The sequence below is a fragment of the Carcharodon carcharias genome, chromosome 17 (assembly GCF_017639515.1).
Source record: "Carcharodon carcharias isolate sCarCar2 chromosome 17, sCarCar2.pri, whole genome shotgun sequence".
Taxonomy (NCBI): domain Eukaryota; kingdom Metazoa; phylum Chordata; class Chondrichthyes; order Lamniformes; family Lamnidae; genus Carcharodon; species Carcharodon carcharias.
In genome coordinates this window covers 44,126,980-44,154,759 of record NC_054483.1, presented here as the reverse complement: position 1 = coordinate 44,154,759, position 27,780 = coordinate 44,126,980, and the positions used below count along the sequence as shown (strand labels likewise).

Below are 27,780 nucleotides of genomic sequence, written 5' to 3'. Positions count from 1 at the left end.
GCGCTGACAGTTACCACACCAAGAGACCTTGAAAATGGATTTCATCAATCAATGGCTAGCTCAGGTCACGCACCAAAGCAAGTTCAAAACTGTCTTCTGGGTATAATCAACAATTATTATCCCACTATCACATTGACAGGAGCCACCACAATAAACATAGGTTTTAAAATTTTATGAAACATTAACTAAGAAGTAAAAAGCCTGATAGCAAGCCCATAAAAATGGTATTTGCGAACAACACGAGTTGCCAATTAGTTTGACTTAAAAATAAAAGCTCCCTTCATCTATTTGTGATGTTCAAAATGAAAATTGATTCTTGGGGTTCAGTTTACCCCCTGCTGATTTTCTACAGCAGAAATAAAACCCAAAATAAATTAGCAGCATCCACCCGGCTATGAACATCCTATGTTTAGTTTCCAACTGGAGCTGAATTAGTTGACCTCAGGATGGGCAGTAATATTGGCACAATTGTCTTGGGCAAGAGAGAGAAAAGCAAGATGGGATCTTTCTCCTGCTGGTAATTATACACGAAGATAGAGAAACTCGACCACATGCCCCAACAGTCAAGTAGCTTGAACTATACGCTAGATCACCCATTTCAGAAGCAGGAGGGGGTTTTAGTTCAAAGTGGATACAAAATGTTGCAAGTCAACTGAGGATGTTAAGGAAATCATATGGTTTTCACCTTAAACTCCTGAGTTTTGAGGTCCAGTGGGTATTCAATTAGGTAAGGGTGGTTACAACACTTCCTGAGCAGCATCAACACATTCTGCAATTTCAGGTGGACTTCCTTATCTTGTGGGATATAAACATCCAACACAGGCCTGCTGAGAAAATATAAGAGACAGCAAATTACTTTCAGGACTACCAACTAAAGGATAACTTGTTACTCTCTCAGCCCTGGTTCAGTGATGGCAGTCACCACTTCATACCCCACTCCAGAAACTGCAGAATAATCCAGGACTGGCACCCCAACGCAGTACTAAGATAATATTACATTACCGCAGGTGCCATCTTTCATATGATGTGCTTAGTCTCAGCAGGATGTACAAGAACCCATGGGGCCATTTTCCAAGAACAGGTGAGCTCTCCGTTGGTCAGTATTTATCCAACACTGAAAACAAATCTGATCAGTTTTTCAGCAGTGGTTGAGGGGAACCTGCTGTGTACAAATTGGCTGTTTTATTTCCCTTCATTATAGCAGTGAATAACTTCATTAGCTGGTAAACAGAAGCCATAAAGCTGAGGAAAAATGGCTGCTTAAGGTTCAAGAGGCCAATAGAGCAATCATCTCAATTCAGCTTCAAATTGTGAGTTCTCACTGGAAGGGAGGTAATGGTACCTCTCCAAGATCACTGCAAGCCAACGTGTCATTGGCATAAAGTTTTTATAGTAACAGATGACATTACACACTTTATACAGCATCCTGTGTGTAACATGATGTGACAGTGGTTCGGAAAGAGTATCACAAGCTGCAACATTTCAGCTTGGTGGCCTCTGATGCAAGGTCATTGACCTGAAACATTAATTCTGTTTCTATCTATAGATGCTGCCAGAGTATTTCAAGCATTATCTGTTTATATTTCAGATTTTCATCATTCATAGTACTTGGCTCTCCTACCACAAGCTGTGGTATAGAACTACTCAGGTATTGAAGGATGCAGATCATGAATGATTTAGCTGATTCAGCTAGGGCGCACACAACTGGTCTCATTATTATATTTCACCCCTTCCTTGGATTCACCTAGTCCTGTTGAAGGGTCATGAGGACTCGAAACGTCAACTCTTTTCTTCTTCGCCGATGCTGCCAGACCTGCTGAGTTTTTCCAGGTAATTCTGCTTTTGTTTTGGTCTCATTATTGCTGGGCAGGAGGGAGGAGAGCCAGCCAATGATTTTCCTCTTGGTTATTGCCCAGCAAGTGGGCCAGTTATGGATATAGAGAATTCTATCCCCCGATCCCCATTTATAGAAGACTTCCGTTAAAAGCCATGGAAATAAAGCTAACTTGTTTTAAAAAGAGCTGAAGAAACATCTAGCATTTTAAAAAGATTGAAGGTTATTAGGAAGTGTCAAAGTAAGTATCAACGCAAATAGACTGCTCCTTCTGAATTAGTGAAGAGGAGAGGGACTTTGTACCAGCCAGTAGTCCAGTTTCTCCACTTGCTGTTGCCCACACTGAGTATCAGCGGGATAACCCCCATACCCCGAGATCCATTTTCCAGCAGAGATCACTAGAGCACAACTGAGAATGGGCTGCATTCCAAACCCTGCCATGACAGATCAACAAGTGAAGAGGGCTCTCAATAGAGCACTCATTACCCCAACATTATTACAAGTTTGCAGCTCTTCCTTGAGGTTTTCCCCTGTCTGGTTGATGCTCTGTGACTAAAAAGCTGAAATTTATTTATTTATTTTTTTTAAAAAAGAGCTTCCATCTCGCTGAGGCTTCAGGCCAATCAACATCTAATCAGGGGTCAAAATAATTTCTTACCCCAACCTCAAGGGTTAGTTTTGTTTCTCAAAAAAAGGTCTAGCTTAATTTTGTTGGTTTTCAGAGGCTCCAGACATCTCAGCCTCTCCAACTTGCAAAAGCTACAGTCACTGGGATAGTCCATTATCAATGGAGAAGATGAAGGGGAACAACATGGCAGTACAATTTTGTTTCAGTGTTTACTGTCTTGGTTATCATCTTTTTCTCATGAATTTCCAATGGTGAGCCTCAGCAATCTCCAATATTAAAACACACTAATTTACAGCTGCAAATTACCAGACAGTGACAGGAGTAGAAGCCATGACTGACAGGAACATAGGAACAGAAGGTCGTTCAGACCGTCATTCAATATGATCATGGTTGATTGAACACTTCAATGCCTTTTACCCACACTATCCCCATAACCCTTTATGTTATTGTTAATCAGAAATCTATCAATCTCTACCTTAAATGCACTCAATGACTGAGCTTCCACGGCTCTCTGGGGTAGAGAATTCCAAAAATTCACAACCCTCCGAGTAAAAATAATTCTCCTCATCTCGGTGCTAAGCAGCTTCCCTTTTATTTTGAAATTGTGTCCCCTGGTTCTGGACTCCCCAGCCAGGGGAAACTTCTTACCTGCATCTACCCTGTCTATTCCTTTAAGTATTTTGTAGGTTTCAATGAGGTCACCTTTCATTCTTCAAAACTCTATAGAGAATACAGGCCCAGTTTCCCCAGGCTCTCCGGAACAAATCTGGTGAACCTTCGTTGCACTCCCTCTATGGCAATAATATCCTTTTGAGGTAAGAGGACCAAAACCGCGCACACTACTCCAGGTGCAGTCTAACCAAGCTGCAATTGTATAGAAGCCAGACTTCGCTACTCCTGTACTCAAATCCTCTTGTGATAAAGGCTAACATTCCATTAGCCTTCCTAATTGCCTGCTGCACTTGCATCTTAGCTTTCAGTGACTTATGGACAAGGATACCCAGGTCCCTTTGTACATCTCCACTTTCTAATCTTTTATCATTTAGAAAATAATCTGCATATTTGTTCCTTCTATCAAAGTGGATAACCTCTCATTTTTCCACATTATATTCCATCTGTCATGTTCTTGCCCACTCGCTAAGTCTGTCCAAATCCTCCTGGACCACTTTACATCTTCCTCACAACACACATTTCCACCTAGTTTTGCATCATCCGTGAACTTGGAAACATTACATTTGGTCCCCACGTCCAAATCTGACATATATTGTGAACAGCTGGAGCCCAAGTACTGATCCTTGCAGTACCCCACTAGTCACAGCCTGCCAACTCGAGAATGTCCCACTTATTCCTACTCTCTACTTTCTGCCTGTTATCCTTAATCCGTGCCGCTATATTGCTTCCTACCCATGTGCTCTTATTTCGCTAATCAAGCTCCTCTCGGGGACTTTTATCAAAAACCTTCTGAAAATCCAAGTATACTTCTTCCGTTGATTCTCCTTTATCAATTTTGTTAGTGACATCCTCAAAAAACTCGAACAAGTTCCTCAAACTTGAGGTGCATTGGAAAAATACATTAAAAGGTATGACTGAACAAAGGTGATGGGTAGTCTTTAAAGAATATTACAGCACCTATACATTCCTTCAAGCTGCGAAATCCCAAAAAAAGGTCCGTCAACTGTGGCTGACAAAGGAAGTTAAGGATTGTGTAAGATTAAAAGAAAAGACTTATGAAGTTGCCAGTAGTAGTAGGAAACCTGAGGATTGGGAGGTTTTTAGAATACAGCAATGGAAGACCAAGAAACTGGTAAAGATCATGTACCTTATTACCTGAACGCGCACAGTACTTGCAGGGAGTGACCTTAACTTTGTCTTTTTGACATCATTTCGCATTCTAAGCATACTCAATGCTCTTTGTTTCTCCTACCTTCTGGTCTCACTACTACTTCCTGTTAGCAACTTTTCTTTCTTCCAATTTCGGCCACCCCTCAGGTTCCCACCCCAAACAAGCTAGTTTAAACCCACAACAGCACTAGCAAATCTCCCTAAGTATATCAGTCCCAGTCCTGTTAACATGTAACCCGTCCAGCTTGTACAGGTCCCATCTGCCCCAGAACCGGTCCCAATGCCTCATATCTGATGCCCTCCTTCCTACACCAGTTCTTCAGCCAAATAGTTAATTCATTTATCTTCCTATTCCTATGCTCACTAGCATGTGGCACTGGGAGTAATTTTGAGATTACTGCTCTGGAAGTCCTGTGTTTTAATTTCCTTCCTAACTCCCTAAAATCTGCTTTCAGGACCTTATCACTCTTCCTATCTATTGTCGTTGGTTCCAATGTGGACCACGACTTCAGGCTGATTCCTCCTCCTCCTGAAGGATGTCCTGCGTATCCCTCATCACTAGCCAGGGGATACAAACAAAATTCTAATACCATCTCCTATCAACACCTCAACTGAAACCAGCTACCCCAACATAAAACAGGAATCAAACTTGGGGCTGTTGTGGTCTTGTGGCTTAATATTATAACAAAGTACATTTATCTACCAAGTCACAAACAACCAGATCAGAAATGACACATCACCAGATTGACTGGATGATCCAAAATGTCATTAAAAAGGACTTACTATAATCAAAAGAAAACAAAATAAAAAAGTTTTTTTGTAGAAAAAAAGTCTATGAGGTGTGATAGAAAAATGATTGTGATTATTAAATCAGCTTTCAGGAATGAAATGCTATTTTCAAATTGGAGCCCATTCAATTAATTCAAAATCTCAGAAGGATTCCACCATAGGATTACAGGGAAATTAAAATGAGATGGACCTTCTCTCTGCTGGCTGCTGCCCTCAGACATTCTTGGTACAGACAGCTCCCCAGGCCTGATCCCAGCCTCATTACTAGGTTTCCAGCTACCTCCTCTATTCTTTTTCCACTTCTTCTCCTTGGCCTCCTGGAGGATGTTGAAGTTAGTCAGTCAAATGGGACTGACTCATCGTCCAGGATAACTGCGCCTCAACTGTCAATCACAGGTTCCCTCCCTCCTGCCTTTCCAGCTCCTCCAATCTTAGATTTTCTGTCCATAGAGGAGCAGCCAGAGGAAGGACTGAACCTTTGATTGGAGGAGCTGGAGCATCGAGCATGGGAGAGACAGAATCTGTGACTGGATAAGCAGCTACTCTCAGATTCTCTCTCTCCCTTGCTTGCTGTTTCTCCAATCAATTCCGCAATATTTTCCTGCTCTCAACAAGTTGCCTACGCCTGCAATTGTTTAGCTCACTTAGTCTACTTTGGACTACAGAGGAGTCATAATACAAGGTATGATGTACAGGGGCAACCATTCTTGAATTTTTCGCAGGCTACTTGAGGTTGAGGGCGAATTCTCCTGCCACCCATGTACTTTGAACTCTGCACCCAACAACTCTGCTTATTTTGACAGCTGTAACAAATTGCACCACAGCAACCGAGACAATCCACAACATTCCAAACAGTCAGTTCATCCTATCTCACAATGCTAATGGATCCTTTAAAAAAAGATCCAGATCCTCACCAAAAACTAATCAGTTCTCCCTTGGATCACATTCTGTGCACTGAGTTTCACTGAAATCTATCCATTAGGTTTTGAGATTATAGTGTTTACAGACAAACAAGGACAAAAACATTATCTCTGCCCACCTTCAGTGGCGGGGGTAACTAACTCAGGTCAAATATCTTACTGTGTGGTCTGGACACCTTAGCACCACACTAGACAGTGCTTGTAGCTACTCTGACACTGGGAGGAACTGCCCTGCCCTTTGACCAAACATAACTGAAGACCACATAACAGGTCAAGAGGAGAAATAGAGTTTGTATTAATATAATGCCTCTATATAAATAGAGAATTTACAAAATACTTCATATACAAATGATTTATCATATAGGCAAATTTAGTAGCCAATGTATGCAAAGCAGGATCCCACAGAAAATAAATGAATAGTCAGTTAATCATTTTTCTAGTGGCATTTAAAGGGCAAATATTGACCAATACTGGAAGGGTTTCTGGCTCCTTTTCAAATAGCGCCAACAGATCTAGGTCACATTTGTCCAAGCCAGCATCTCCACCACCAAAGGATGTCACTTCAGACACTGCAGAATTTCCTCAGGCCTGCAGGATTTCCTCAGGTCTGCACTGAAGTGTCAACCTAGATTATATACTGAAGCCCCGAGTGTGGACTAACCCCATGACCCTTTGACTCAGAAGAGAGAACATAGACAACCGATTCATGAAGTCATCAGCGAGTATCAAGTGGTGGTAATGTTAAGTTTAATGCTGGGGCCATCAGGACAACCCACATCCCAATTACCAACCTCTGCTCATGGACATTCTGCTGCATCACAGCAATCATTTTCTCCAAGTCATCATCATCGTAATTCTCAGTATAATTCACTAGCTTCCTGCTTCGGCGTTTCGGACGACCAGTAGGGGTCAACTGTGGTTTCTCCTGCTCAGGCTGTTTGGGGATGGGAGAAGAGAATTGACAATTGCAGCAAACTTAAAATCTCAGAAATGAAACATCTCACCACATTGTTTTATAACGCACACATACCTCCTGTCCCAGCAGTGTTGTGATGGTCTTGTTGACTATGGCCTTGTAGAAGGACTCCTGCTTTTTGCTCAGAGGTGCATAAACCACGATCTCCCGCTTTGGAGGAATATCCAGAGTGACATCAGACTTCAATCTCCTCAGCAAGAACGGAGTCAGAATCTGCAACACCAATAATATTCCATCCAGAGTTTGATAACCACCACCGCACAGACTCCATGCTGCTGGATAGTAGCTATTACCCAAAGTTCACCATTTATAGAGATCCCACAGGTGCTCAGTGAACTTCACTGCTCATCAGGACTTCACAGTTAAGCACTCATGGGTCAGTTGACCAATGGGTCTAGACTGGGCACAAACTCACGTCTCAGGCATGATACAAAAGTTACACAAAAATCTACCAAGCCACTGCTTACTGCAAGTCACACATAGGAGCATTACTCTATGTAAAAGACAACACATTACTGAATTGTAGGTGTTTGACCATTTAACACTGGGTGAGTTCAGTTCCAGTGCTAGGTGTTCCTGCATTCAAAAATGACTTTATACACACCTTTTTACACTTTCCAGTGAATTACTATTAATTTTAAGCAATTATTTTGGAAACGCCAGTCTAATTTCCCTTTTACATTTCAACAACTTGCCCCGGATTCTTAACAACTTTCATTTACCTTGATCTGCACTGTAATACGAACAAGGAGTAGGCCATTTGGCCCTTCAAGACTGCTCCACCACTTAAGATCATGACTGATCTGATAATAACCTCAAATCAGCATCCCGCCTACCCCCGATAACCTGTCACCCCAATGCTTACCAAGAATCTATCCATCTCTGCTTAAAAATATCCAAAGACTCATGGCCGTCAGAAAAATTTTTGCCTCATCTGTTTTAAATGGGCGACCCCTTATTTTTAAACAGTGACCCCCCTAGTTCTAGATTCTCCCACATCCATCCTGTCAAGTCCCCTCAGGATCTTATATGTTTCACTCAAGTCGCCTCTTGCTCTTCTAAACTCCAGCGGATACAAGCCTAGCCTGTCCAACCTTTCTTCATTAGACAACCCACCCATTCCAGGTATTAGTCTGGTAAGCCTTCTCTGAATTGCTTCCAACGCATTTACATCCTTCCTTAAATAAAGGTGGCCAATACAGTACACAGTGCTCCAGATGTGGTCTCACTAGTGCCCTATACAACAGAAGCATAACCTCAACAGAAAATGCTGGAAAAACTCAGCAGGTCTCACAGCATCTGTGGAGAAAAAAAAGTTAAAAGTTTCGAGTCCTTATGACTCTTCTTCAGAGCAGCTCTTGAAATAGAGGTGCTGACGTTTGGAAGTAATGATGGTCTGGTCCTATGATCTACCAGCAATGGAATAGAGGGACTCCCAAGATCAGGCAATACCAGCATAGGGATCCCAAAGTTAAAGCAGCATTGAGGTTCAGCAATGCCAGAGAGGAGGAAACCTATGGTTTTGTAGAACAGTGATAAAATGTGGGTTTGAAGCACTGGACTCCTGGAGTCAGGAAGCAATGAAGGAAGTGACTGGAGGATGGGACAGAGGGGGAAAAGAATTTGTAAATGGTCTCTTGGAACAGTAATCAAGCAGATGACATGAATATATAAACAAGGGCAGCAGATGCATGGAAGCACCACCTTAGGAACGGAGGAGCAGGAATAGGCCTGCTCCACCATTTAAACTAATCATAGCTGATAGTCTACCTCCACGTCACTTTTCCCCCACTATCCTTTGATGTCATTAGCATCCAGAAATCCATCGATTTCTGTCTCGAACATGCTCAATGATTGAGATTCCACAGCCCTCTGGGGCAGAGAGTTCTAAAGATTCACCACCCTCTGAGTGAAGAAATTCCTCATCAGTCTTAAATTGCCTGAGACTGTGTTCCCTGGTTCTAGACTCACCAGCCAGGGGAAACATCTTATCCATATCTATCCTTTTGAGCCCTGTAAGAATTTTCTAAGTTTCAATGAGATCACCTCTCATTCCAAGCTCTACAGAAGACAGGCCCAATTTCCTCAATCACTCCCCACAAGACAATCTCACCATCCCAGGGATTAATCTGGTAAACCCCGGCTGCACTCCCTCCATGGCAAGTATCTCCTCCCTTAGGTAAGGAGGCCAAAATTGTACACAATACTCCAGGTGTGGTCTCATCAAGGCTCTACACAATTGCAGCAAGACATATTTATTTCTGCACTCAAAGCCCCTTGCGATGAAGGCCAACATACCATTCGTCTTCCTAATTGCTTGCTATAACTGCATTTTAGCGACCATGAACAAGGACGCCTAGATCCTTTTGGACATCAACATTTCCTAGCCTCTCACCATTTAAAAAATACTCTTTGTTTTTTCTACCAAAGTGGATAACTTCACACTTATTCACATTATATTCCATCTGCCATATCCTTGCCCATTCACTAAGCCTGTCCCAATCCCCTTGAATCCTCCTTGCATCCTCCTCAACTCTCATTCCAATCTAGTTTTGTGTCATCGGCAAATTTGTATATATTACAATTGGGTCCCACGTCCAAATCATGTATATAGATTGTGAACAGCTGTGGCCCCAACACCGATCCTTGCAGTACCCCAGCAGTAACAGCATGCCATCCTGAGAATGATCTGTTTATTCCTACTCCGTTTTCTGTTAACCAATTCTCAATTCATTTTTTTTTTTATTCGTTTGTGGGATTTGGGAGTCACTGGCTAGGCCCATTCCTATTGCCCTTGCTCAGAGGGCATTTAAGAGTCAACCACTATTGGAGTCACATGTAGGCCAGTCCAGGTAAGGGTGGCAGATTTCCTTCTCTGAAGGGCATTAGTAAACCAGATGGGCTTTTGCAACAATCAGCCCATGGTCACCATGAGACCGTTAATTCCAGATTTTTATTGAATTCAAATTCCACCATCTGCCATGGTGGGATTCGAGCCCCGGTCCCCAGAGCATTATCCTGTTTACTAACCTCTTGTGTGGGGCCTTATCAAAAGTCTTCTGAAAATCTAAATACGCCAGTCACTGGATCGCCTTCATCTATGCTCCTGTAATATCCTCAAAAAAGTCCCAACAGGTTTGCCAAACATGATTTCCCAATCATCACATTAAGTGCCCAGTTATCACTTCCTTTATCATTGATTCTAACATTTTCCCTACTACTGGTGTCAAACTAAAGGTCTGCAGTTCTGTGTTCTCGCTCCCTCCCTTCTTAAATAGCAAGGTTACATTTGCTACTTTCCAGTCTGTAGGAACTTTTCCCAATTTCTATACAATTTAGAAAGATAATGAGCACTAATAACTCTATTGCCACTTCCTTTAACACTCTGGGATGCAGCTCATCTGGTCCAAGGGATTTATCAACCTTCAATCCAATTAATTTTGAGCACTACTTCTTTACTAATACTAAATTTCTTTCAGTTCCTCATTTCCACAAGTCCCTTGGTTCCCAACTATTTCTGGGAGATTTTCTGTATCTTCTTCCAAGACGACAGACAAATTGTTTAGTTTTCCACCATTTCCCTATTATTCATTATAAATTCTCCTATCTCCACCTGTAATAGACCCTTGCTAACTTTTCGTTTTCACATACCTAAAGAAGCTTTTACCGCCTGCCTTTATTTTTCTTGCTAACTTGCATTCATATTCTCTTTATCACTTGCTTGGTCCTCCTTTGGTGTATTCTAAATTGCTCTTAATCCTCAGGCTTACCATTTTCCCGAGCAACCTTATAAGCCACTTCCTTTGATCTAACGCAACTTTTAACTTAATTTGTTAGCCACGGTTGATTCATCTTTCCTGACAAAACTTGGAAGCACTGTGAACTGAGGAGGACATAGATATGCTAGTGGAATAGGTGGACAGGTGGCAGATTAAATTTAAAGGAGAGGAACAGGAGGTGCTACATCTTGATAGGAAGAATGGGAAGGGGGCAATATAAAGTAAAGGATACAATTCTAAAGGAAGTGCAGGAAGAGAAAGACCTTGGGAATATGTGCACAAATCACTGAAGGAAGCAGGGCAAGTTGAGGAAGTGGTTTAAAAGGCATACAGGATCCTGGACCTTATTATTGAAGCAGAGTAAAAAAGCATGGAAATGATGAAGAACCTTTATACAAACACTGGTTCAGCCGAAACTCAAGTAGTGTGTCCAATTCTGGACACCGCAGTTCAGAAAGGGTGTAGAAAAGATTTACGAGGATGGTTACAGGGACGAAGATCAATTACATGGATAGATTGGAGGAACTTTGGTTGCTCTCTTTGGAGGAGTGAGATGTGATAGGGATGTTCAAAATCATGAGCGATCTAGACAAGAGAAAATAGAGAGAAACCTCTGGCCAAAGGTCCCAGAGCCTAGGGACATTGGCTAAAAATGACTGGCAAAAGAACCAAAAGCGACATGAGCAACATAAACACATCGAGTGGTTAGAATCCGGAATGCACTGCCTGTATGTGTGGCGGAGGCAGATTCCATCATTGCTTTCAAAATGAAGTTGGATAAACACTTGAAAGGAAAACAAATATTGCGTTACGGGGAAAACGGCTAGTTAAATTCTCTTTCAGAGAGTTGACACAGGCTTGTTGGACCGAATTTGATTTATGCTGTTTCTATGTAGGTATGGAAGTGGGGGAAGGGGTGAAAATCACAAGTGAAAAATATTTGGGTAAACTTGAATTCACTGCCCAAGACACTGCAGCAGGTTCCTGGATTTTTTTTTTGTCTTAACTACTGCAGTTATAGGAACAAATCTTATTTTATGATTGCTAGAATTTTAAATCCAATTAAGGTTTCCTAATTATTTTCTCACACCAAACTCTTACTGAAAAATAGTCCACTTGAAGTTCTCTGACTTTCCACTGAGAAAAAATAAATTAGATTTTTGAATTCAGAATATAAAGCATATAGAATGTTCAAATCATTTGTGTAACTTGCTTTGTCCATGCACCCATCTCTCTACTGAAATTAAGTACTTGTTAATTTAAAACATGAAATACTGTCAGCCAAAAATGTTCTAATTTATGGTTCCAGGTTATTTTCAACTAATTTGAAAGACAATTTATGCAAATCTGTTGTTTTTTTTTCCCATTAGTTATATCTGAAACTTTACTTTGAGTTCAGTTAAACAGGTTAAAGGGAAAAAAAATAAAATCTCTCAAAAAATGCATGAGAGCAAATTAATGGCCTGTGTTTCTGCAGTCATTTATTGGTAGACTTTGCACATTAACTGCAGATATTTGTAAAATGTTTATTAGTTTCCAAATCGTTATTTGCACTGTTAAGTCACAAGTTCTTACACTCTCATTTACTACAAATATGAAATTTGAGCAACTGAAGTGCAAACACAACACCTGATGCACGTTATGTGCCTGGCAGGCGAACCATTTCTGATATATTAGGAGTTGACCTACTGTTATGTTGCACATGGTGGCCAAGCCAAGCGCAGTGTTCAAAGTGAAATGGATTAAAGGATTGGAGAGATTTTGGAAAGAATGTACAGATATAATTCAATCCCCATTTTAAAGACATACTCCGGGTTTCTTTGGGAAAATATCTTTGGTATTTATATTTAAGGTTAGAGGAATTTGGAAAGAGAAGTTTCTCCGCGGGGCAGACCAAGCAGCTTTGTCATGCAAACTGAGGCGCTACAATAAATTTGCATTAGTTCCCATTCATTATGCAAGCATAAGAATTTAAAATGGGAAATAGGTTTTTGCAGAAAGGAAGTATGCACAAATATAAAATGCTGATATAGACAGACACAAAGATGGACAAATAAAATACACAATGGATTGAAAGATTATTTTTCATACCGGCAAGTGAAATGTGCTTGATAAAATAGAAAAAAAGTACCTTAATCTTTCTAATATCTGTTCATACCCTGAATAAGTGAATAAAACAGCTTTGAAATAGAAACAGTACTGAACATGAATGAATGGAAGCAGGAGAACAATGAAAGGGATATAAGTGGAAAATACAGATATTAAAAAGGCAATCTTCAGAATCAGAACTGAAGCGTTCGGAAAAACATCTGCACAATTAAACAAATCTACCTGGTGAAGCATGTGCAGAATGTTTTGCTCCTGCTCGCTGGCAACTATATCTTCAACATTTTCCGTGATGCTTGTAATGTCAAACCAAGATTCAAAACTAGGGAACAAAGAAAGATTGCAATTATCACAAAAATAGTTCCTAGTTCAAGAAAATGTAGTAGCTATTACCTTTTTGCTACAAATTCTCAGGGTCAGCACCACAAGCCTCCATAAGCGGGCCTCGGTCCCCTACAACCTGGAGTGTACCCTTTAACTGCCCGATATCTAGGTAACACAGCAAGACTCGGGGGCCACAACAGAGAACCAACTAGTAGCTGGTATACTAATGTATCAAGTCACATATCTATTTTCCTCTCTTCAAGAGACTCGAATAAATGCTCAGAAGACCAAGAATCAGACTGTAAACCAACAGATTTGATTAAAAGAGCAAGGAACAATGAATTGATACATAAAACAATAAGGATGCTGTTCACTCTCTATATACTTATGTAGTGAAATTTGCTGCAGTTTCAAACTAGCTGTATCAGTCACCAGACTAGCTCAATCTTAAAACAGCTCTACTGCTGACTGGGAAGCTAACTTAAAATACAGGTCATCTGCTGGGGAAAACACATTTTGATGGTATACCGAAATACAGGGTTATCTTTTCTTCATATTCCCCAAAGTATTGCCAAGGCTTTAATGATGGCATATGATACTTACTAAGCAATGTCAAATCTGGGCCAATGAATCCAGTTGTCACCTAAAACTCCCTCCTGTGTTTTCTTTAACACTTGGCATCTAGCAAACTACCACATAACTTTTCCTTTCAGAAATAGCTGTGTAATTCTCATATTTAACCCCTCAGGTACTTGCTAAAGTACAAGTTAAAAAGTTAACACACTTGAAATTTTATTCACTTTGAACAAAATCTCTGGCATGTCTAAACTTGATTGTAGAATCTAATTTTTAAAAAATCAAACTCAGCATTTTATTAAGGGCTACATGATGAAGGTACTTGGCACAAAGGCTGAAGAGGTAGATCAGCACCAAACTCCTTTCTGGAATCAGAGAATGTGAGGATCTACACCAGCAGGATACTAGGTTAGCAGCTGAGGAACAGAGTACAAACACAGGAAGCACTCAGGCAGTAAGGAAGCATCTGTGGGGAGAACAAATAGATCTACTTTCTGGATGCGAGCATCCTTTGTGAAACAGATCACCTCACATTTATAAACCAGTCCTGCATCAGTATCACACACATTTGGGTCAGATAAAAAAAAAACTTGCATTTATATAACACTTCAAAACTACCAGGTGTTTCAAAGCGCATTAAGCCAATGAAGTATTTTTGAAGTGTAGTCGCTGTTGTAATGTAGGAACCGTGGCAGCCAATTTGTGCACAGTAAACTCCCACAAACAGCAATGTGATCATGACCAGGTAATTGTTTTTTTTGGTGATGCTGTTTGAGGGATAAACATTGGCCAGGATACTGGGAGTAACTCCCCAGCTCTCCTTTGAAATAGTGCCATAGGATCTTTACATCCACCAAAGAGGCAGAGGAATCTTTTATGTCCATCAGAGGGGGCACAATTATAGGCTTAATGCCTCATTCAAAAGACACTCCCTATGTACTTCACTAGAGTGTCAGCTTGATTTCTGTGATCAAGTCCTGGAGTGAGACGTGAACCCACTGTCACAACTTGCATTCATATTGCACTTTTAAGCAGGATATTGTCCCAGAGGCCTCAGAGCCAAATCAAACCAAGGAGCAGCTGTTCGAAGAAACAACCTAAAGTTTGGTCAAAGATATGGGTTTTAAAAGGAGAGGAAGTTGAAGGTGGATGTACAATAAAGTTCCCATTACTCTCCATATCGTATAAATAAAGTCAATTACTGCTGAATTCAGGACCACAGAGCTTAATTAAGACAATTCAAGCCAACAGAAGATTTCATCACCCCCTGCACCTCAACCCCCTCCCACGGTACCTTCCCATGCAATCGCAGAAGGTGCAACACCTGCCCCATTACACCCACCTTCTCACTGTCCAAGGGCCCAAACATTCCTTTCAAGTGAAGCAGCACTTCATTTGCACTTCCCTCAATTTGGTCTACTGCATCCGCCACTCCCAATGCGGTCTCCTCTACATTGGAGGCGCCAAACACAGACTGGATGACCGCTTTGCGGAACACCTTCAGTCTGTCGGCAAGCATGACCCAGACCTCCCTGTCACTTGCCATTTCAACACACCACCCTGTTCTCATGCCTATATGTCCGTCCTTGGTGTGCTGCAATGTTCCAGTGATACTCAACACAAACTGGAGGAACAGTACCTCAGCTTCCAACTAGGCACTTTACAGCCTTCCGGACTTAATATTGGAGTTCAATAACTTCAGATCATGACCTCTCTCCTCCATCCCCACCCCCTTTTTCCAATAATTTATCATTTTTAACAAATATATTTTTCTTTTCCTACCTATTTTTAAATTTATTTTGATCTATTGTTTTATCTCCACCTTTTAGCCCATTTCGATCCCTTCCCCCCACCCCACTCCCACTAGGGCCATCTGCCACTAGCTTGTCCTGCTTGCTACCCTTAATGCCCCCAATAGCACATTCCTTAGATAATATCACCATCAACACCCCTTTGTCCTTTTGTCTATGACATCTTTGGCAATCTCCTCTTTGCCTTCACCTATCACTGGCCCCCTACTGAGCTCTACCTGTCCCGCTCCCCTCCATCAGCTTATATTTCACCTAATTTCTCTATTTCCTTTTTCTGACGAAGGGTCATACGGACTCGAAACATCAACTGTATTCCTCTCCACAGATGCTGTCAGACCTGCTGAGTTGCTTTTGTTGTAGAAGCTTTCATCCCCTCAGTCTGGCCTAGATTTGAATTCAAGTTACATAAGTGAACAGTGCGAAAACAGGCCATTGCCAGCTTTTATTCTCCACATAAACCACCTCCCACCTTACTTCAGCTCTCATATCAACATATCCTTCTACTCCACTTCCGCTCATGTATTCATCTAGCTTTCCCTTTAAATGCACCAATGACTTTAGGTTGCAGAGCTGCAAGTTCACTGCACTATTCATCATCCTAACTCATCAAGTGTCACAAAAGATCAATGGAATCTCCCTTTACCATAAATCTGTTCTGATGAAATGCTGAAGGGAATATGAAATGGAATTAAATGACAAGCCCTTCCGTTATGGACTTTTCCAGGTACACTAAAAGCCCCCCAGTCACCCCAGTAGCTTTTCTTCCCAAAGCTGAACTGTGATAGTGAGTGCTGACAGGCTTTGTAACTGCAGAGGTAATCACAGCTGATGTCAATATTCTCACCTGATAGGGATCAGACAGCAGAGTACAAGCTGATCTTTCCGTTCTTATTCTAAAGCCACAGAAATCCCTATAGCAAACCCAGCCAGGAAGGATAACTCAGTATATTAAGCTTGAGACCTTCTACTCTTACAGCTCTGTTACAGTAGGTGGCGTCTTTGAGAGAAAAGGCCAGTTAAACTCAACAGTGCAGTATCCAGTCCATTCACAAGGGCTACCTTTTCAAGTCGTCAAATACATCAGGCAGTAGAAAGTTGAGCAGTGACCAGAGTTCAGCCAGGTTATTCTGGAGAGGGGTTCCAGTCAACAGCAGCTTGTTGTCAGTGTTGAACCTTTTCAACTCCTGAATCAAGCGGCAATTTAAGTTCTTGATTCTGTGGCCTTCATCCACGATGAGGTATTTCCAGTGACAATTCTGTTTATTTTGGGGAAAATAAAATGCAACTGTCAAACAAAATTTTCAGTTACAACTATGGATCGAGACAGTGGAACTTAAAACTGAGGCACTACCCACTCCCCTTTTGTCCACAGGTGCTGGCACTTACTGGAGGAGTACAGGTCCATAGGAACCAGACTTCACCTAATGGCCTTTCATGAGCAAGCTCAGACTCAGTGTTGGTTGGATTCAGGACATTACGCCCCAGCAAAATTCGTAGTTGAGTCAGCTGGGCAATAACAGCAGTGGAACACTTACCCTGACCAGGATCTGTTCATGGGAAAATTAATAATTCTGAAACAGCCCAGATTTAAAAATGACCGAATGCCCTCAAGTCAAAGTACATTAAAGTGGTAAAATTAACTTTCCAGGGGCATTGACTTAGGGACAGGAAAACAATAACGAGCATTGCTTACACCTTCTGAACACCAGCCTGGCCTTCCTGCTGGAAAGTGCACACAACTGGATGCTGATCAATAAATGAACAAGCTTGCTGACACTCGCTCGTTAGGCTCAATCACAAAGAATGGTCACTATGGCATTGTACCAAATGTTCCAGCATCAGTAACAATACACCCAAACACAAGCAAGCATTGACAGGAGAAAAGAAACAGTGTGTTATAACATTACAAATCTTAGTAACACATGAAACGAACAGAAACATTAGTATTGCTGTTTCCTGGTGCATGCCAACCAATCAGATCCTCTTTCATGTAGTATGAATTATTGTTCCCTTCGAGATTTGGTATTCTTGCTATTCTGTCCTGATGTGTGCAAAAAAGAAGTTTCAACAGGATGTCTCTTTCCTCAGCAACACTCAATTTCTATACTACCAAATGGCTATTTGTAGAGATATTAGTATAATCAACTAATGGTCCTCCACTGAAACCAGTGAGTATAAACTAACCAATTAGGCTGCAATTAAACCAAGGTATAAGTAGCCATTCCAACATTGCTAAAACCAGTGAGAGCTAAACAATCAACTCTTAACAAACTCCATTTCAATAACTCCATCTTGCACAATCTTCGATGTGACATATCAGCTTATAAGCAGGGAACTTTGACAAAGATGCTTCGTTTTTAAAGTATGTTATTCAAATTTTTTCCATAAACCTGACAAAGGTTACATAGAACTCATGACCTTTTGACATTTGACCAGAATGCTACCTGACTCAACCAAATTTTGAACCAGAAAGGTACCCACGCACCTGGAAGTGTTTTCTGTCCCTCATGGCTATTTCATAAGAAGTGATGACAACTGGTAAGATGTGTAGAGAGCCCTGCCGTTTGTGGACTTTACGCAGGCTTTGAAAACGATCTTTCTGGCTCCCGTGATAAAGCAGCACAGGAATCTGAGACACAGAAGTAAACACATTAAAATACACTCTGCAAAAATCACTTCCCAAAACTAAGGTGTGTAGTAGAGTCAAGATCACCCCGTCAGTCTCACCTCTGGGGTGAATCGCTTGAACTCCGAGACCCAATTTGGTAGAGTAGACAGAGGGCCACAGACAAAGAAAGGTCCAGGGACCCCTCGATCCACCATCATGGCTATCATGGCGATGCACTGGACGGTCTTCCCCAGGCCCATCTCGTCTGCCAGAATCCCATTAATACCATTTTCCCACAGCATCTAAGACAGAAAAATAATCACATTAGGACCCCTCCAAGATGCTTACACCAAACCACCTTGAATTTACTGCTTTATAAGAAAAACCGTGTGCACTTGGTGTAAAGTAACATTACAAAACCAAAGTCCCAAGCTCAACAGTAGGTCTACTGAGTTAGTCAACATTAGTGTGGTGGGCAACCAGGACAGGGGAACTGATCCCAGCCCTTGGGAGTTCCCAGACATGGGAACTGATCAGGGAAAAGAGAGATAGTTAAGATCAGTCAGATCCTACTTGTGGTCACTATTGTGCACAATTTCTGCAGGAAGCACTAAGACAGTATCAGGCTCAGCTTCCATAGCTAGTCTGCCTATTGACACTCACTCATCAGGCTGGTCACATTTGTGTGGTAAAAGAGACCTCCCAGCACCCATGGAATGTCTTCTTCATCAGACAGCAGGACAGAGAGAGGTAGAAATACAATCGCTGCAAATTTCATATATGCACATAATAGCCAACTCCAATCAGTCTCTCAAGCAGATTCTGTCACCCTACGATCAAGTGTAATTAGTTGCTTGATAGCTAGCTGAACTATACAGCCCCAGGTCAATATCTAAATGAACCCACACAGAATACAGTACTGCAATTTTAGGCATCCTGCCATATATATTCTCTTATTTTTTTTTTAGACAGTAGAGTGAAGAACAGTCCAGTATTACAAAAGTTAGTAGCGAACTTACAAACTGATCTATTTGATATGTAACGTACAGTTTTCAAAGTTAAATTTAATCAATATCTCACTGCTCCTCATATTTAGAAGTAGAATAAAATCCCTTTGATATAGGACCACAAGTCAGCAATATTTTTTTTCCAAACAAAAATGGCTTTGATGCTTCTTCTACTGTTCTAGACTTAAAAGTACAGGCGGGAGCAGTGGAATGGGAAGGGGGAGGGGATTAAAAAAAACACAAAAACGAAAAGTGACAGAGGCAAAATAATGACCTATGATTCCCACTCCCTCAAAATTTGTTTCTCAGATTGTTCAAGCCTATCACCTTCAATGGGAAACCTTACTGATTTTTGTTGGAACCACTGAAACAGATCAGCTAAGGCCCCTGTTTTTTCCAGATTAAATAATTAAAAGATATGTAATCTTAACAGCAACATTAAGACAATGAAAATGGTGTCACACAGTCATCATCAATCCAGCATGTACTGTTGCAAATACATCCCATCATGGACCTGAACAAAGGACGCTGCTGGACAAGGTTCCCTATAAAAGTTTAAATGTTTTTTGTGGCCAATTCTTTCCATGCACGGTATCTTTAAATTTCTGCACAGGCAAACAGTATTAAAACAGAACAAGGCCCACATGGTAACTTTCAGGCTACACACGTGCAGCACGGCTTTCAAAATTGCTCCCGTGTCCCCAACAAGCAGCCGGTTAACTGCACGCCAAACCCCAATAGGAAAAAGACAAGCATTGTAAACTCACCCGCAGCCACTCCATACCCTCCACCTGGTACCACCTCATCACTCCACCCGTGAAGAGTTTGGGCTGTTGATATGGAACTGGTTGGCTATTCACCTGCCTCACAGGGTCCAGGAGATGCTGAGAGTTGTGGCGGACAGTCTGGGCCAGCCGGTCTTTGATGGCAAAATTTGAATCTTGGTTCTTCGCAATATCTTCAGCCTCAAGCTTTTTCAGAGATGTTGTATCGGCGTTCTTTATTAAAGATTTTAAAACAAATTATTTACAGAAATAAGATCTGCATACAGGGTGTCAGTTCAACATTGCACATGATCATTGTACAGTGATCAGGTGAATGTCCACTCCCCTCTCAGTTAGTTACGATAAACTATTTTCACAAAAGGGTTAAGTCTCAAAATTGAATGAGCTTGGCTCAGAATGCAAAATCACTTCACTTGGCACAAATTTGGCAATCCACAGTCCAACTTGAAAGCCACAGGCTTGTGACTGAAATAGAAAACCAGTGATATTGTACAGCACACTTTTGACCACACAGGGGGCACCGCTGTTGGGTCACTAAAGAGGGAACTTTACTATGCCTCCAACTGTGCTATATTTTACCTAGAAATGTTCAATGATAATGTGATAGAATGTGCTCAATTTGAGCACCAACATTCTTTACTTTGTGCCAAAAATTCAACACAAAACTTGCAACGTAGCTTTTGTTGATGGTGGCCAGGGTGAAAGATGGCATTGGAGTAGAATAAAGGCAGATAGGCAAGTTATACCCTACAACTACTTTGAGCTGTAGAATTGGAAAGTCAATACTCTTGACAACCATTCTGCTCTATAACCCCACTTTTCTCCTTTCAAAAGTCATTTCCCTGTGTTGAGGAATACTCATGAGGGGCACTGGTAGCTCTCTGGTACCTTGCCCAGGGGGACATCTTCATGTGCAAGCCCAGAATATGGTAGTGGGCTATTCAACTGTAACACAGGACAGCCACCACCTTCTACTCAAATCCTATCTTCTCCATTGTTCCAATACACAAGCTTTGTGGTAAAAATTCCCAAATGGAGATTAAGAGCAGGAACACCTGATATGATGTACAGAATGAAGGGAATACAAAGCCAGCCTCCAAAAAAAATTTCCAGTGTGTTACTTACTAGAATTTATGGTGAGATGGGTTGAGAAACTTGCACTACAAACATGGAGGACATCTAGTGACAATGCACTGAACCAATTTCTGTTCTATCCTGCCCAGATTTAAAATTGTTTCTATCTCTACCTCCTGGTTCACAACATCACACAGTATTAATGACTTACCTCATCTGTTTTAGCCTTTTTAACCCTTGACAAAATGTCCTATAAAAAGCAAAAAGTTAATCAGCAGGGATTTGTAAGAGCTCAACAAATGCATTTTGACCTTTTTATAACATAGATATATGATTGTCTCATGCATTCACTTTGTCTTTGTAATAAAGATCCCACCGCTTATAGCGGATGTAATGGTGTTACCAGGATTAGCCTGCTAGAAGCGTGAAGAGGTATTTAGCCTTTTAGAGACCTAGAGAACACAAAGAAAGAAGGAAACAAACAACTGGCTGGATTCCAATACCGTTCTGTAGTTATTAACAAACTTTAATGTGAAAAGGAATTAACAAATGGTTTGTCCATGTTATACCACAATTGCAGATTAAGAATCAGAAGCTGGTAAAATTCTGGTAAAAAGGATTTCTTAAATCTCTGCAGAAGCTGCTGGTAACTGCACGATCAAAGAGATTTTATCTCACAAAAGGTAAGGGTTAACAATAAATGTGGAGGCTTGAAAGAGCACAGAATAATCAGTGGAGGGAATTAGATATAAATGTGATATGAAGATGCAAAAACCTTACTGAATTACCCAAAATAGGTAGTACATTTAATACGTAATAAGCAGTAACTGATGGGACAGGCAAACAGTGCTATTTACAAAATATAGGCAGTTTCCCGTGATGAACATTGACTGCATAAATGGGGACTGGACATAATTTTACAAATGCATGGAAGATGCCACAAAAGACTGGCTATAAAAATGAAAGCTATTTATATTAAAAAGAAAATAGCCAGCTTGACAGAGAGCTGGCTAGTGAACAACAGAGGTAAATTGAGGTTTTCACATTGGTGAGATTTGGCTAGTTTATTTAAAAATTCATGGGATGTGGGCATCACTGGCATTTATGGCCACCCATGGTGCGCCCAGGGATGCTCATTGGGATTTTTCATTTTCTATTGATACAACTTTTTCTGGATCAGAGAACAAGGTGATTGACATTTTGCTGACATTCTCAAATTGGGAGGTAGGGCAAAAATGAAGAATTCAGGAGGGTACAAAGAGATTGGCACAGTTGGCAGATAGGGAGCAAAGACAGGTTAGTTTAAGAAATATGAAGTACAATATTTTGGGAAACTAAAATACCAGGAAGGAGTAATATTTAAAGCCTTGAAAAACTGGTCTTCGTTCACCAGAATAAATGAAGTTAAGGAGATGGCAGTATTATAAAGTTTTCAAAATTAGGAAACGTCAGACAAAAGATCAAACGGAAATGGAACGTTTTGTCTCTCCACAAATGCTGCCTGACCTGTTATGCATTTCCTGTTTTTACTTCAGATTTCCAGTATCCTTGCTATTTTGTATTGTATCAGAGTAACTAGCCTAGTTAAGGACCTAGCACTAGAGTGAGCACCAGGCATGACACAATGGGCCAAATACTTCCTTCTTGTGCTCTATTTCTATGATTTTTTTAATAATTTTTTTTTAAAATAAAAACACCCAGTAACACCGTGGCATGAAAGCAGTGGCAGACATTTGACTCGCCATGTAGCAGATGCACAAGGTCAAGTCTCTGAGGCTGAATCTTAGAAGAACTGTAGCAGACAGGGCTGAATAATTAAAGACATTACAGCTTCCTTCAATACAAATGACATCGGGAGCAAGAGACCAGATATTACCTACAGAGGAACAGACATGTTACCTCCTTGCTGATATAATCGGAAAGATTGTATGTTGTTTCTTCTCTTCCTCTTTTCTTCTTTATTGCTATAATTTTTAAAATCAGAAAACAGGTTATTTAACTGACTGGATCTTCGAATGATGTGCAGTCTCCACGATACACGTAAACATTACAGACCTTGATCAACTCTGAGGATATCATATTCTCAGCCAAATACCTTAATGAAATAAAAGCAAAAACCTGCGGATGCTGGAAACCCAAAACAAATACACCTGGAAAAACTCAGCAGGTCTGACAGCATCTGCAGAGAGGAACACAGTTAATGTTTTGAGTCCATATGACTCTTCAACAGAACTAAGGAAAAATAGAAAAGAAGTGAAATATAAGTTGGTTTAAGGGGGGTGGGACAGGTAGAGCTGGATAGAGGGCCAGTGATAGGTGGAGATAACCAAAAGATGTCATAGACAAAAGGACAAAGAGGTGTTGAAGGTGATATTATCTAAGGAATGTGATAATAGGTGACATTAAGGGTAGAAAGCAGGATGAGCAAGGTACAGAGAGCCCTGGTGGAGGTGGAGTTGGGGGGGGGGGAAGGCGTCGAAATAGGCTAAAAGGTAGAGATAAAACAATGGATGGAATTACATTTAAAAATAATGGAAATAGGCAGGAAAAGAAAAATCTATATAAATTATTGGAAAAAAGGGGGATCGGAAAGCGGGTGGGGATGGAGGAGAGAGTTCACGATCTAAAATTGTTGAACTCAATATTCAGTCTGGAAGGCTGTAAAGTGCCTAGTCGGAAGATGAGGTGCTGTTCCTCCGGACTAGGCACTTTATAGCCTTCCAGATTGAATATTGAGTTCAACAATTTTAGATGGTGAACTCTCTCCTCCATCCCCACCCCCTTTCCGATCCCCCTTTTTTCCAATAATTTATATAGATTTTTCTTTTCCTGCCTATTTCCATTATTTTTAAATGTACTACCATCCATTGTTTTATCTCTACCTTATAGCCTATTTCGATCCCTTCCCCCCACCCCTCCCCCACTAGGGCTATCTGTACCTTGCTCGTCCTGCTTTCTATCCTTAATGTCTCCTATTATCACATTCCTTAGATAATATCACCACCTTGAAAACCTCTTTGCCCTTTTGTCTATGACATCTTTTGGTTATCTCCACTTATCACTGGCCGTCTACCCAGATCTACCTGTCCCACCCCCCTTTAAACCAGCTTATATTTCACCTCTTTTCTATTTTTCCTTAGTTCTGTTGAAGACTCATACGGACTCCAAATGTAAACTGTGTTCCTCTCTGCAGATGCTGTCAGACCTGCTGAGTTTTTCCAGGTATTTTTGTTTTACCTTAACAATGAAGATGGTACTACATCCCAAGCATATGAAGCCTTCAAAGTAATTTCTGCCAATACTTATTCCAAAGTTGCAAAACATGTACAGAACTTGGTTGAACACACTTGGAAGCATCGTGCGTAGTTTTGGTAATCATATTATAAAAAGGACAGAGACACAGGAGAAGATATAAACATTTACAAGGATGTTAACAGAACTTGGGGTTATACCTAGAAGGAAAGCGTGAATAGGTTTGGTCTCTTTTCCACTGACAAAAGGCAACTGAGGGGTGACCCAAAAGGTCTTTAAAATTATGAAAGGTTTGAAACAGTAAACAGTGTTTCTACTTGTGCGGAAAAGCAAAACTAGGTCATCAATACAAGATGAACATCAAGAAACTACATAGGTAATTTAAAGAAAACTTCTTTACTCAGAGTGATGAAAAAAAGTGGAACTCTCATCCACAGGGAGTGGTTGAGGCAAATAGTAAAGAATCAGTTAAGGGAAAGCCAGATAAACACTTAAGGGATAATGGAATTAACGATTGTGCTGACACAGTTAGATGAAGGAATGGAAGGATGGGAGGAAGCTTGAGTGTAGCATAAGCACAAAACATGGTCTGTTTCTGCACATGTTGTTTACAGGATAAAGGAAGATAGACTAAATTAAAACATTAAGTCATTCACATAGCTCCACCTACAAATAGAAATGTGGGAGATGGTGGTTATAAACAGCAGCAATTCAAGGCGGCAGCTCACACCACCTTCTCAAGGTCATTTAGAGATAGGTAATAAATACTGGCCTAGCCAGCGACTCCCACATTCCATGTATAAAAAAAACATACGTAGAGGCAAAACCCTGCATGATGTTGCCGATGTTCTCTTGGTACCAGTGAGCTCTTATTACCAATGACATTGCAGGAGGTGAAAAGGATCTTCAATGCTAAAGGTTCAATTTATGTCAGAGGTTATTAGACTGCATACTGTCAATGTTTCTTCATCATAGCAGAAGAAATCCATAATTTTGGATGTAATGCAATTTCCTAACCAGTTCTAGAATAATGCCAAGGAATGGTGCAGCTATCCCATCCAGGAACATTCTGTGAACTGGACATTAAATTGGCAAATGGCACCATCATGTCTAGACAAAAAGCATTTGACAATTGCAAAAGTCTCCAATTGTGACTGGACGATTGGTTGTAAATATTGTGCCAAATAGATTGGCAGATAGATACTGGAGTTGGTGAAGTGTTAATCCAACCATGGAGACACGAATCTGTATACGAGAGACAGATATCTTCTTGGGGCTCAGTTAACCTTGCTAAACAACTGAAACGTCATTTCTGCCCAAGCTTTCTGTGCAAGCTAGTCAGATCTGAAATCAGAACACTGAAGGATTCGATAAATTTAACAGGACTTTTTTTTCTTAAAAAGATACTACCAAATGAACGCAAGCATTACATTTTTAAATCTCAAAAAAAGCAATGAAAAATACCTAATTTAATTAAACACTCCAATAATTTATACCACAAGAGACTTGACTGAAAATGTCAAGACAATTGAATGAATACAAGTGCTCAGTTGGATTGATTGAAAGTGGATTATAATTATAATCTTCTTTGTAACAAATTGTTCATAGAAACTAGGAGTAGGCCATTCAGTCCTTCAAGCCTGCTCCACCATTCATTATGATCATGGCTGATCATACAACTCAATAGCTTGCTCCCGCTTTCTCCCCTTCTTGAAAGCATACAATGTTTTGGTCTCAACTACTTTGTGGTAACGAATTCCACAGGTTCACCACCCTCTGGGTAAAGAAATTTCTCCTCATCTCAGTTCACAAGACCATTGTAGTTTTAAAACAAACATATACCTGTTTCAGTTTCTTGTATTGACCAGTTGTCCCCATTCACCTGGACACATACAAAAGAGAATCAAATTAATGATTTCACCAGAAACATATCGATTTGAGGAATTTAATTAAAAGCACATCTTTTCTTAAAAAAAGCCATCAGTTTAGTACTGGTTTTATACAGTACTTTAACAGAAATGAGATATTGAGGGATTCCAAACCATGCAACACTTGAACAAGTTTCATTCTCATCATGCAGAACTCCAGGGACACCACTTGTGGCAGAGTTCAAAAACCAAAGGCACAAATTACAATTGGAAATTAGGCAGGAGAAAGTTAAGTCAGAGAAATCAGGTAATTACTGAGGTGGTTACTGAAGCAGAAAGAATAAAGGGGTCCAAAGAAACAATTAAGCTCGACTTCTGGAGGGAAATAGGAGTGAGTAATTGAGGGAGAAGATGGAGTTGATTAATAGAAAAGATGAATATTGAATCTAGTCTTGGCCGAGTGCTTGCAATCTCACAGGAGTCAGGTTGTAGGTTCAAGTTCATATAATCAAGGCAGATGCTAAGTGCAGTACTGAAGGAGTGCTACACTGTCAAAGGTGCTGTTTTTCAGGTGAGACATTAAATGAAGGTCCCATCTGCCCCCTCAGGCTGAAGCAAAATTCCTACTGCAGTACTCAAGGTGCTCTTCCAGTCTCCAAGCCAACATTTAACTATCAAACAAGACCACTGAAATAATTTAGCACCCAACTGTTTTCAAACCTATAAGCAAATCAATGCTATAGCAAATAATGCAAATTGACTTGTGTTTTCCTACATTACAACACTGACAAGTACTCTGTCAGCCATAAAGAGCTTTTGGATGTCACCAGGTTATGATAGGTGCTATATAAATGTAAGCTTATTCTTCATGTTAGAAGCACAGAACTCTTGTACCATGTGATGGACACTGTATTGCTCTGCTCCCAAGAAGAAATTTCTTTCTTCAGGGATTTGCTAGAGCATGGAATGATTTTTCACAGGCAGTAGTTGATGCACAGATCATTGAATTTTGCCAGTGAAGTGTAGATAAATGTCTGACGCAGGTAGCTAAATGGCCTGCTTCAAACAAATTCCTGATTCTGCATTAGGATGAAGGAGTGCAAAATAGAAAGTGTTGATTCCCTACACCTTAAATACTTCAAATAATTCCAAGATAAAGATGTCTAGCCATTACCGTTTGAGCTGTCACCAGCAGCTTTTTCTTCTTTTCGAGTTTTGCTTTTCTTTGCTGCTCCTATTAGAAACAAAGACAAAAAAGGTATTTTGTTTTTAATATCAGAGCATAATTTAAAAAAACTAAAATCAGAGGCAAATCTACCCTTCCAGGATGAGATTTTACCAAGTGACCTTTTAGAAAGAAAAATTAATTTTCTATTCTCCCCCATTCCCTCCTGAAGCCAGTCTCATACCCACAGACAAGCAGTTATTCAGTAACTCACTGGCTATACTTTTAGGTACAAATCTTTCACCATGGGATAGAAACAAACAGAACTTGGCTCTGTTTCTGTCAGATAGCCATATCTACACTCCAGCAAGTATCAGTGAACAAGGTATCGCGGAAAAAAATTGGGGTGGTAAATAGTGATGAAGGTAGCTTTAGA

At 40.6% G+C, this 27,780-nt stretch overlaps 1 protein-coding gene across 1 annotated transcript in view; it reads right to left on the bottom strand.

The window, feature by feature from the left end:
* The window catches only part of hells (helicase, lymphoid specific), a 63,501-nt gene that overhangs the window by 17,635 nt on the left and 18,086 nt on the right, over positions 1 to 27,780 (bottom strand). The window contains exons 5-16 of the mRNA XM_041210116.1: positions 27,354 to 27,413; positions 26,154 to 26,193; positions 22,959 to 23,023; positions 21,271 to 21,309; positions 19,968 to 20,198; positions 18,313 to 18,495; positions 18,071 to 18,214; positions 16,645 to 16,841; positions 13,100 to 13,196; positions 7,044 to 7,202; positions 6,805 to 6,947; positions 686 to 827 (exon numbers count right to left, since the gene is read on the bottom strand). Coding sequence (XP_041066050.1) covers positions 686 to 827; positions 6,805 to 6,947; positions 7,044 to 7,202; positions 13,100 to 13,196; positions 16,645 to 16,841; positions 18,071 to 18,214; positions 18,313 to 18,495; positions 19,968 to 20,198; positions 21,271 to 21,309; positions 22,959 to 23,023; positions 26,154 to 26,193; positions 27,354 to 27,413 — 1,500 coding nt within the window. The remainder of the gene's footprint in view (positions 1 to 685; positions 828 to 6,804; positions 6,948 to 7,043; positions 7,203 to 13,099; positions 13,197 to 16,644; positions 16,842 to 18,070; positions 18,215 to 18,312; positions 18,496 to 19,967; positions 20,199 to 21,270; positions 21,310 to 22,958; positions 23,024 to 26,153; positions 26,194 to 27,353; positions 27,414 to 27,780) is intronic.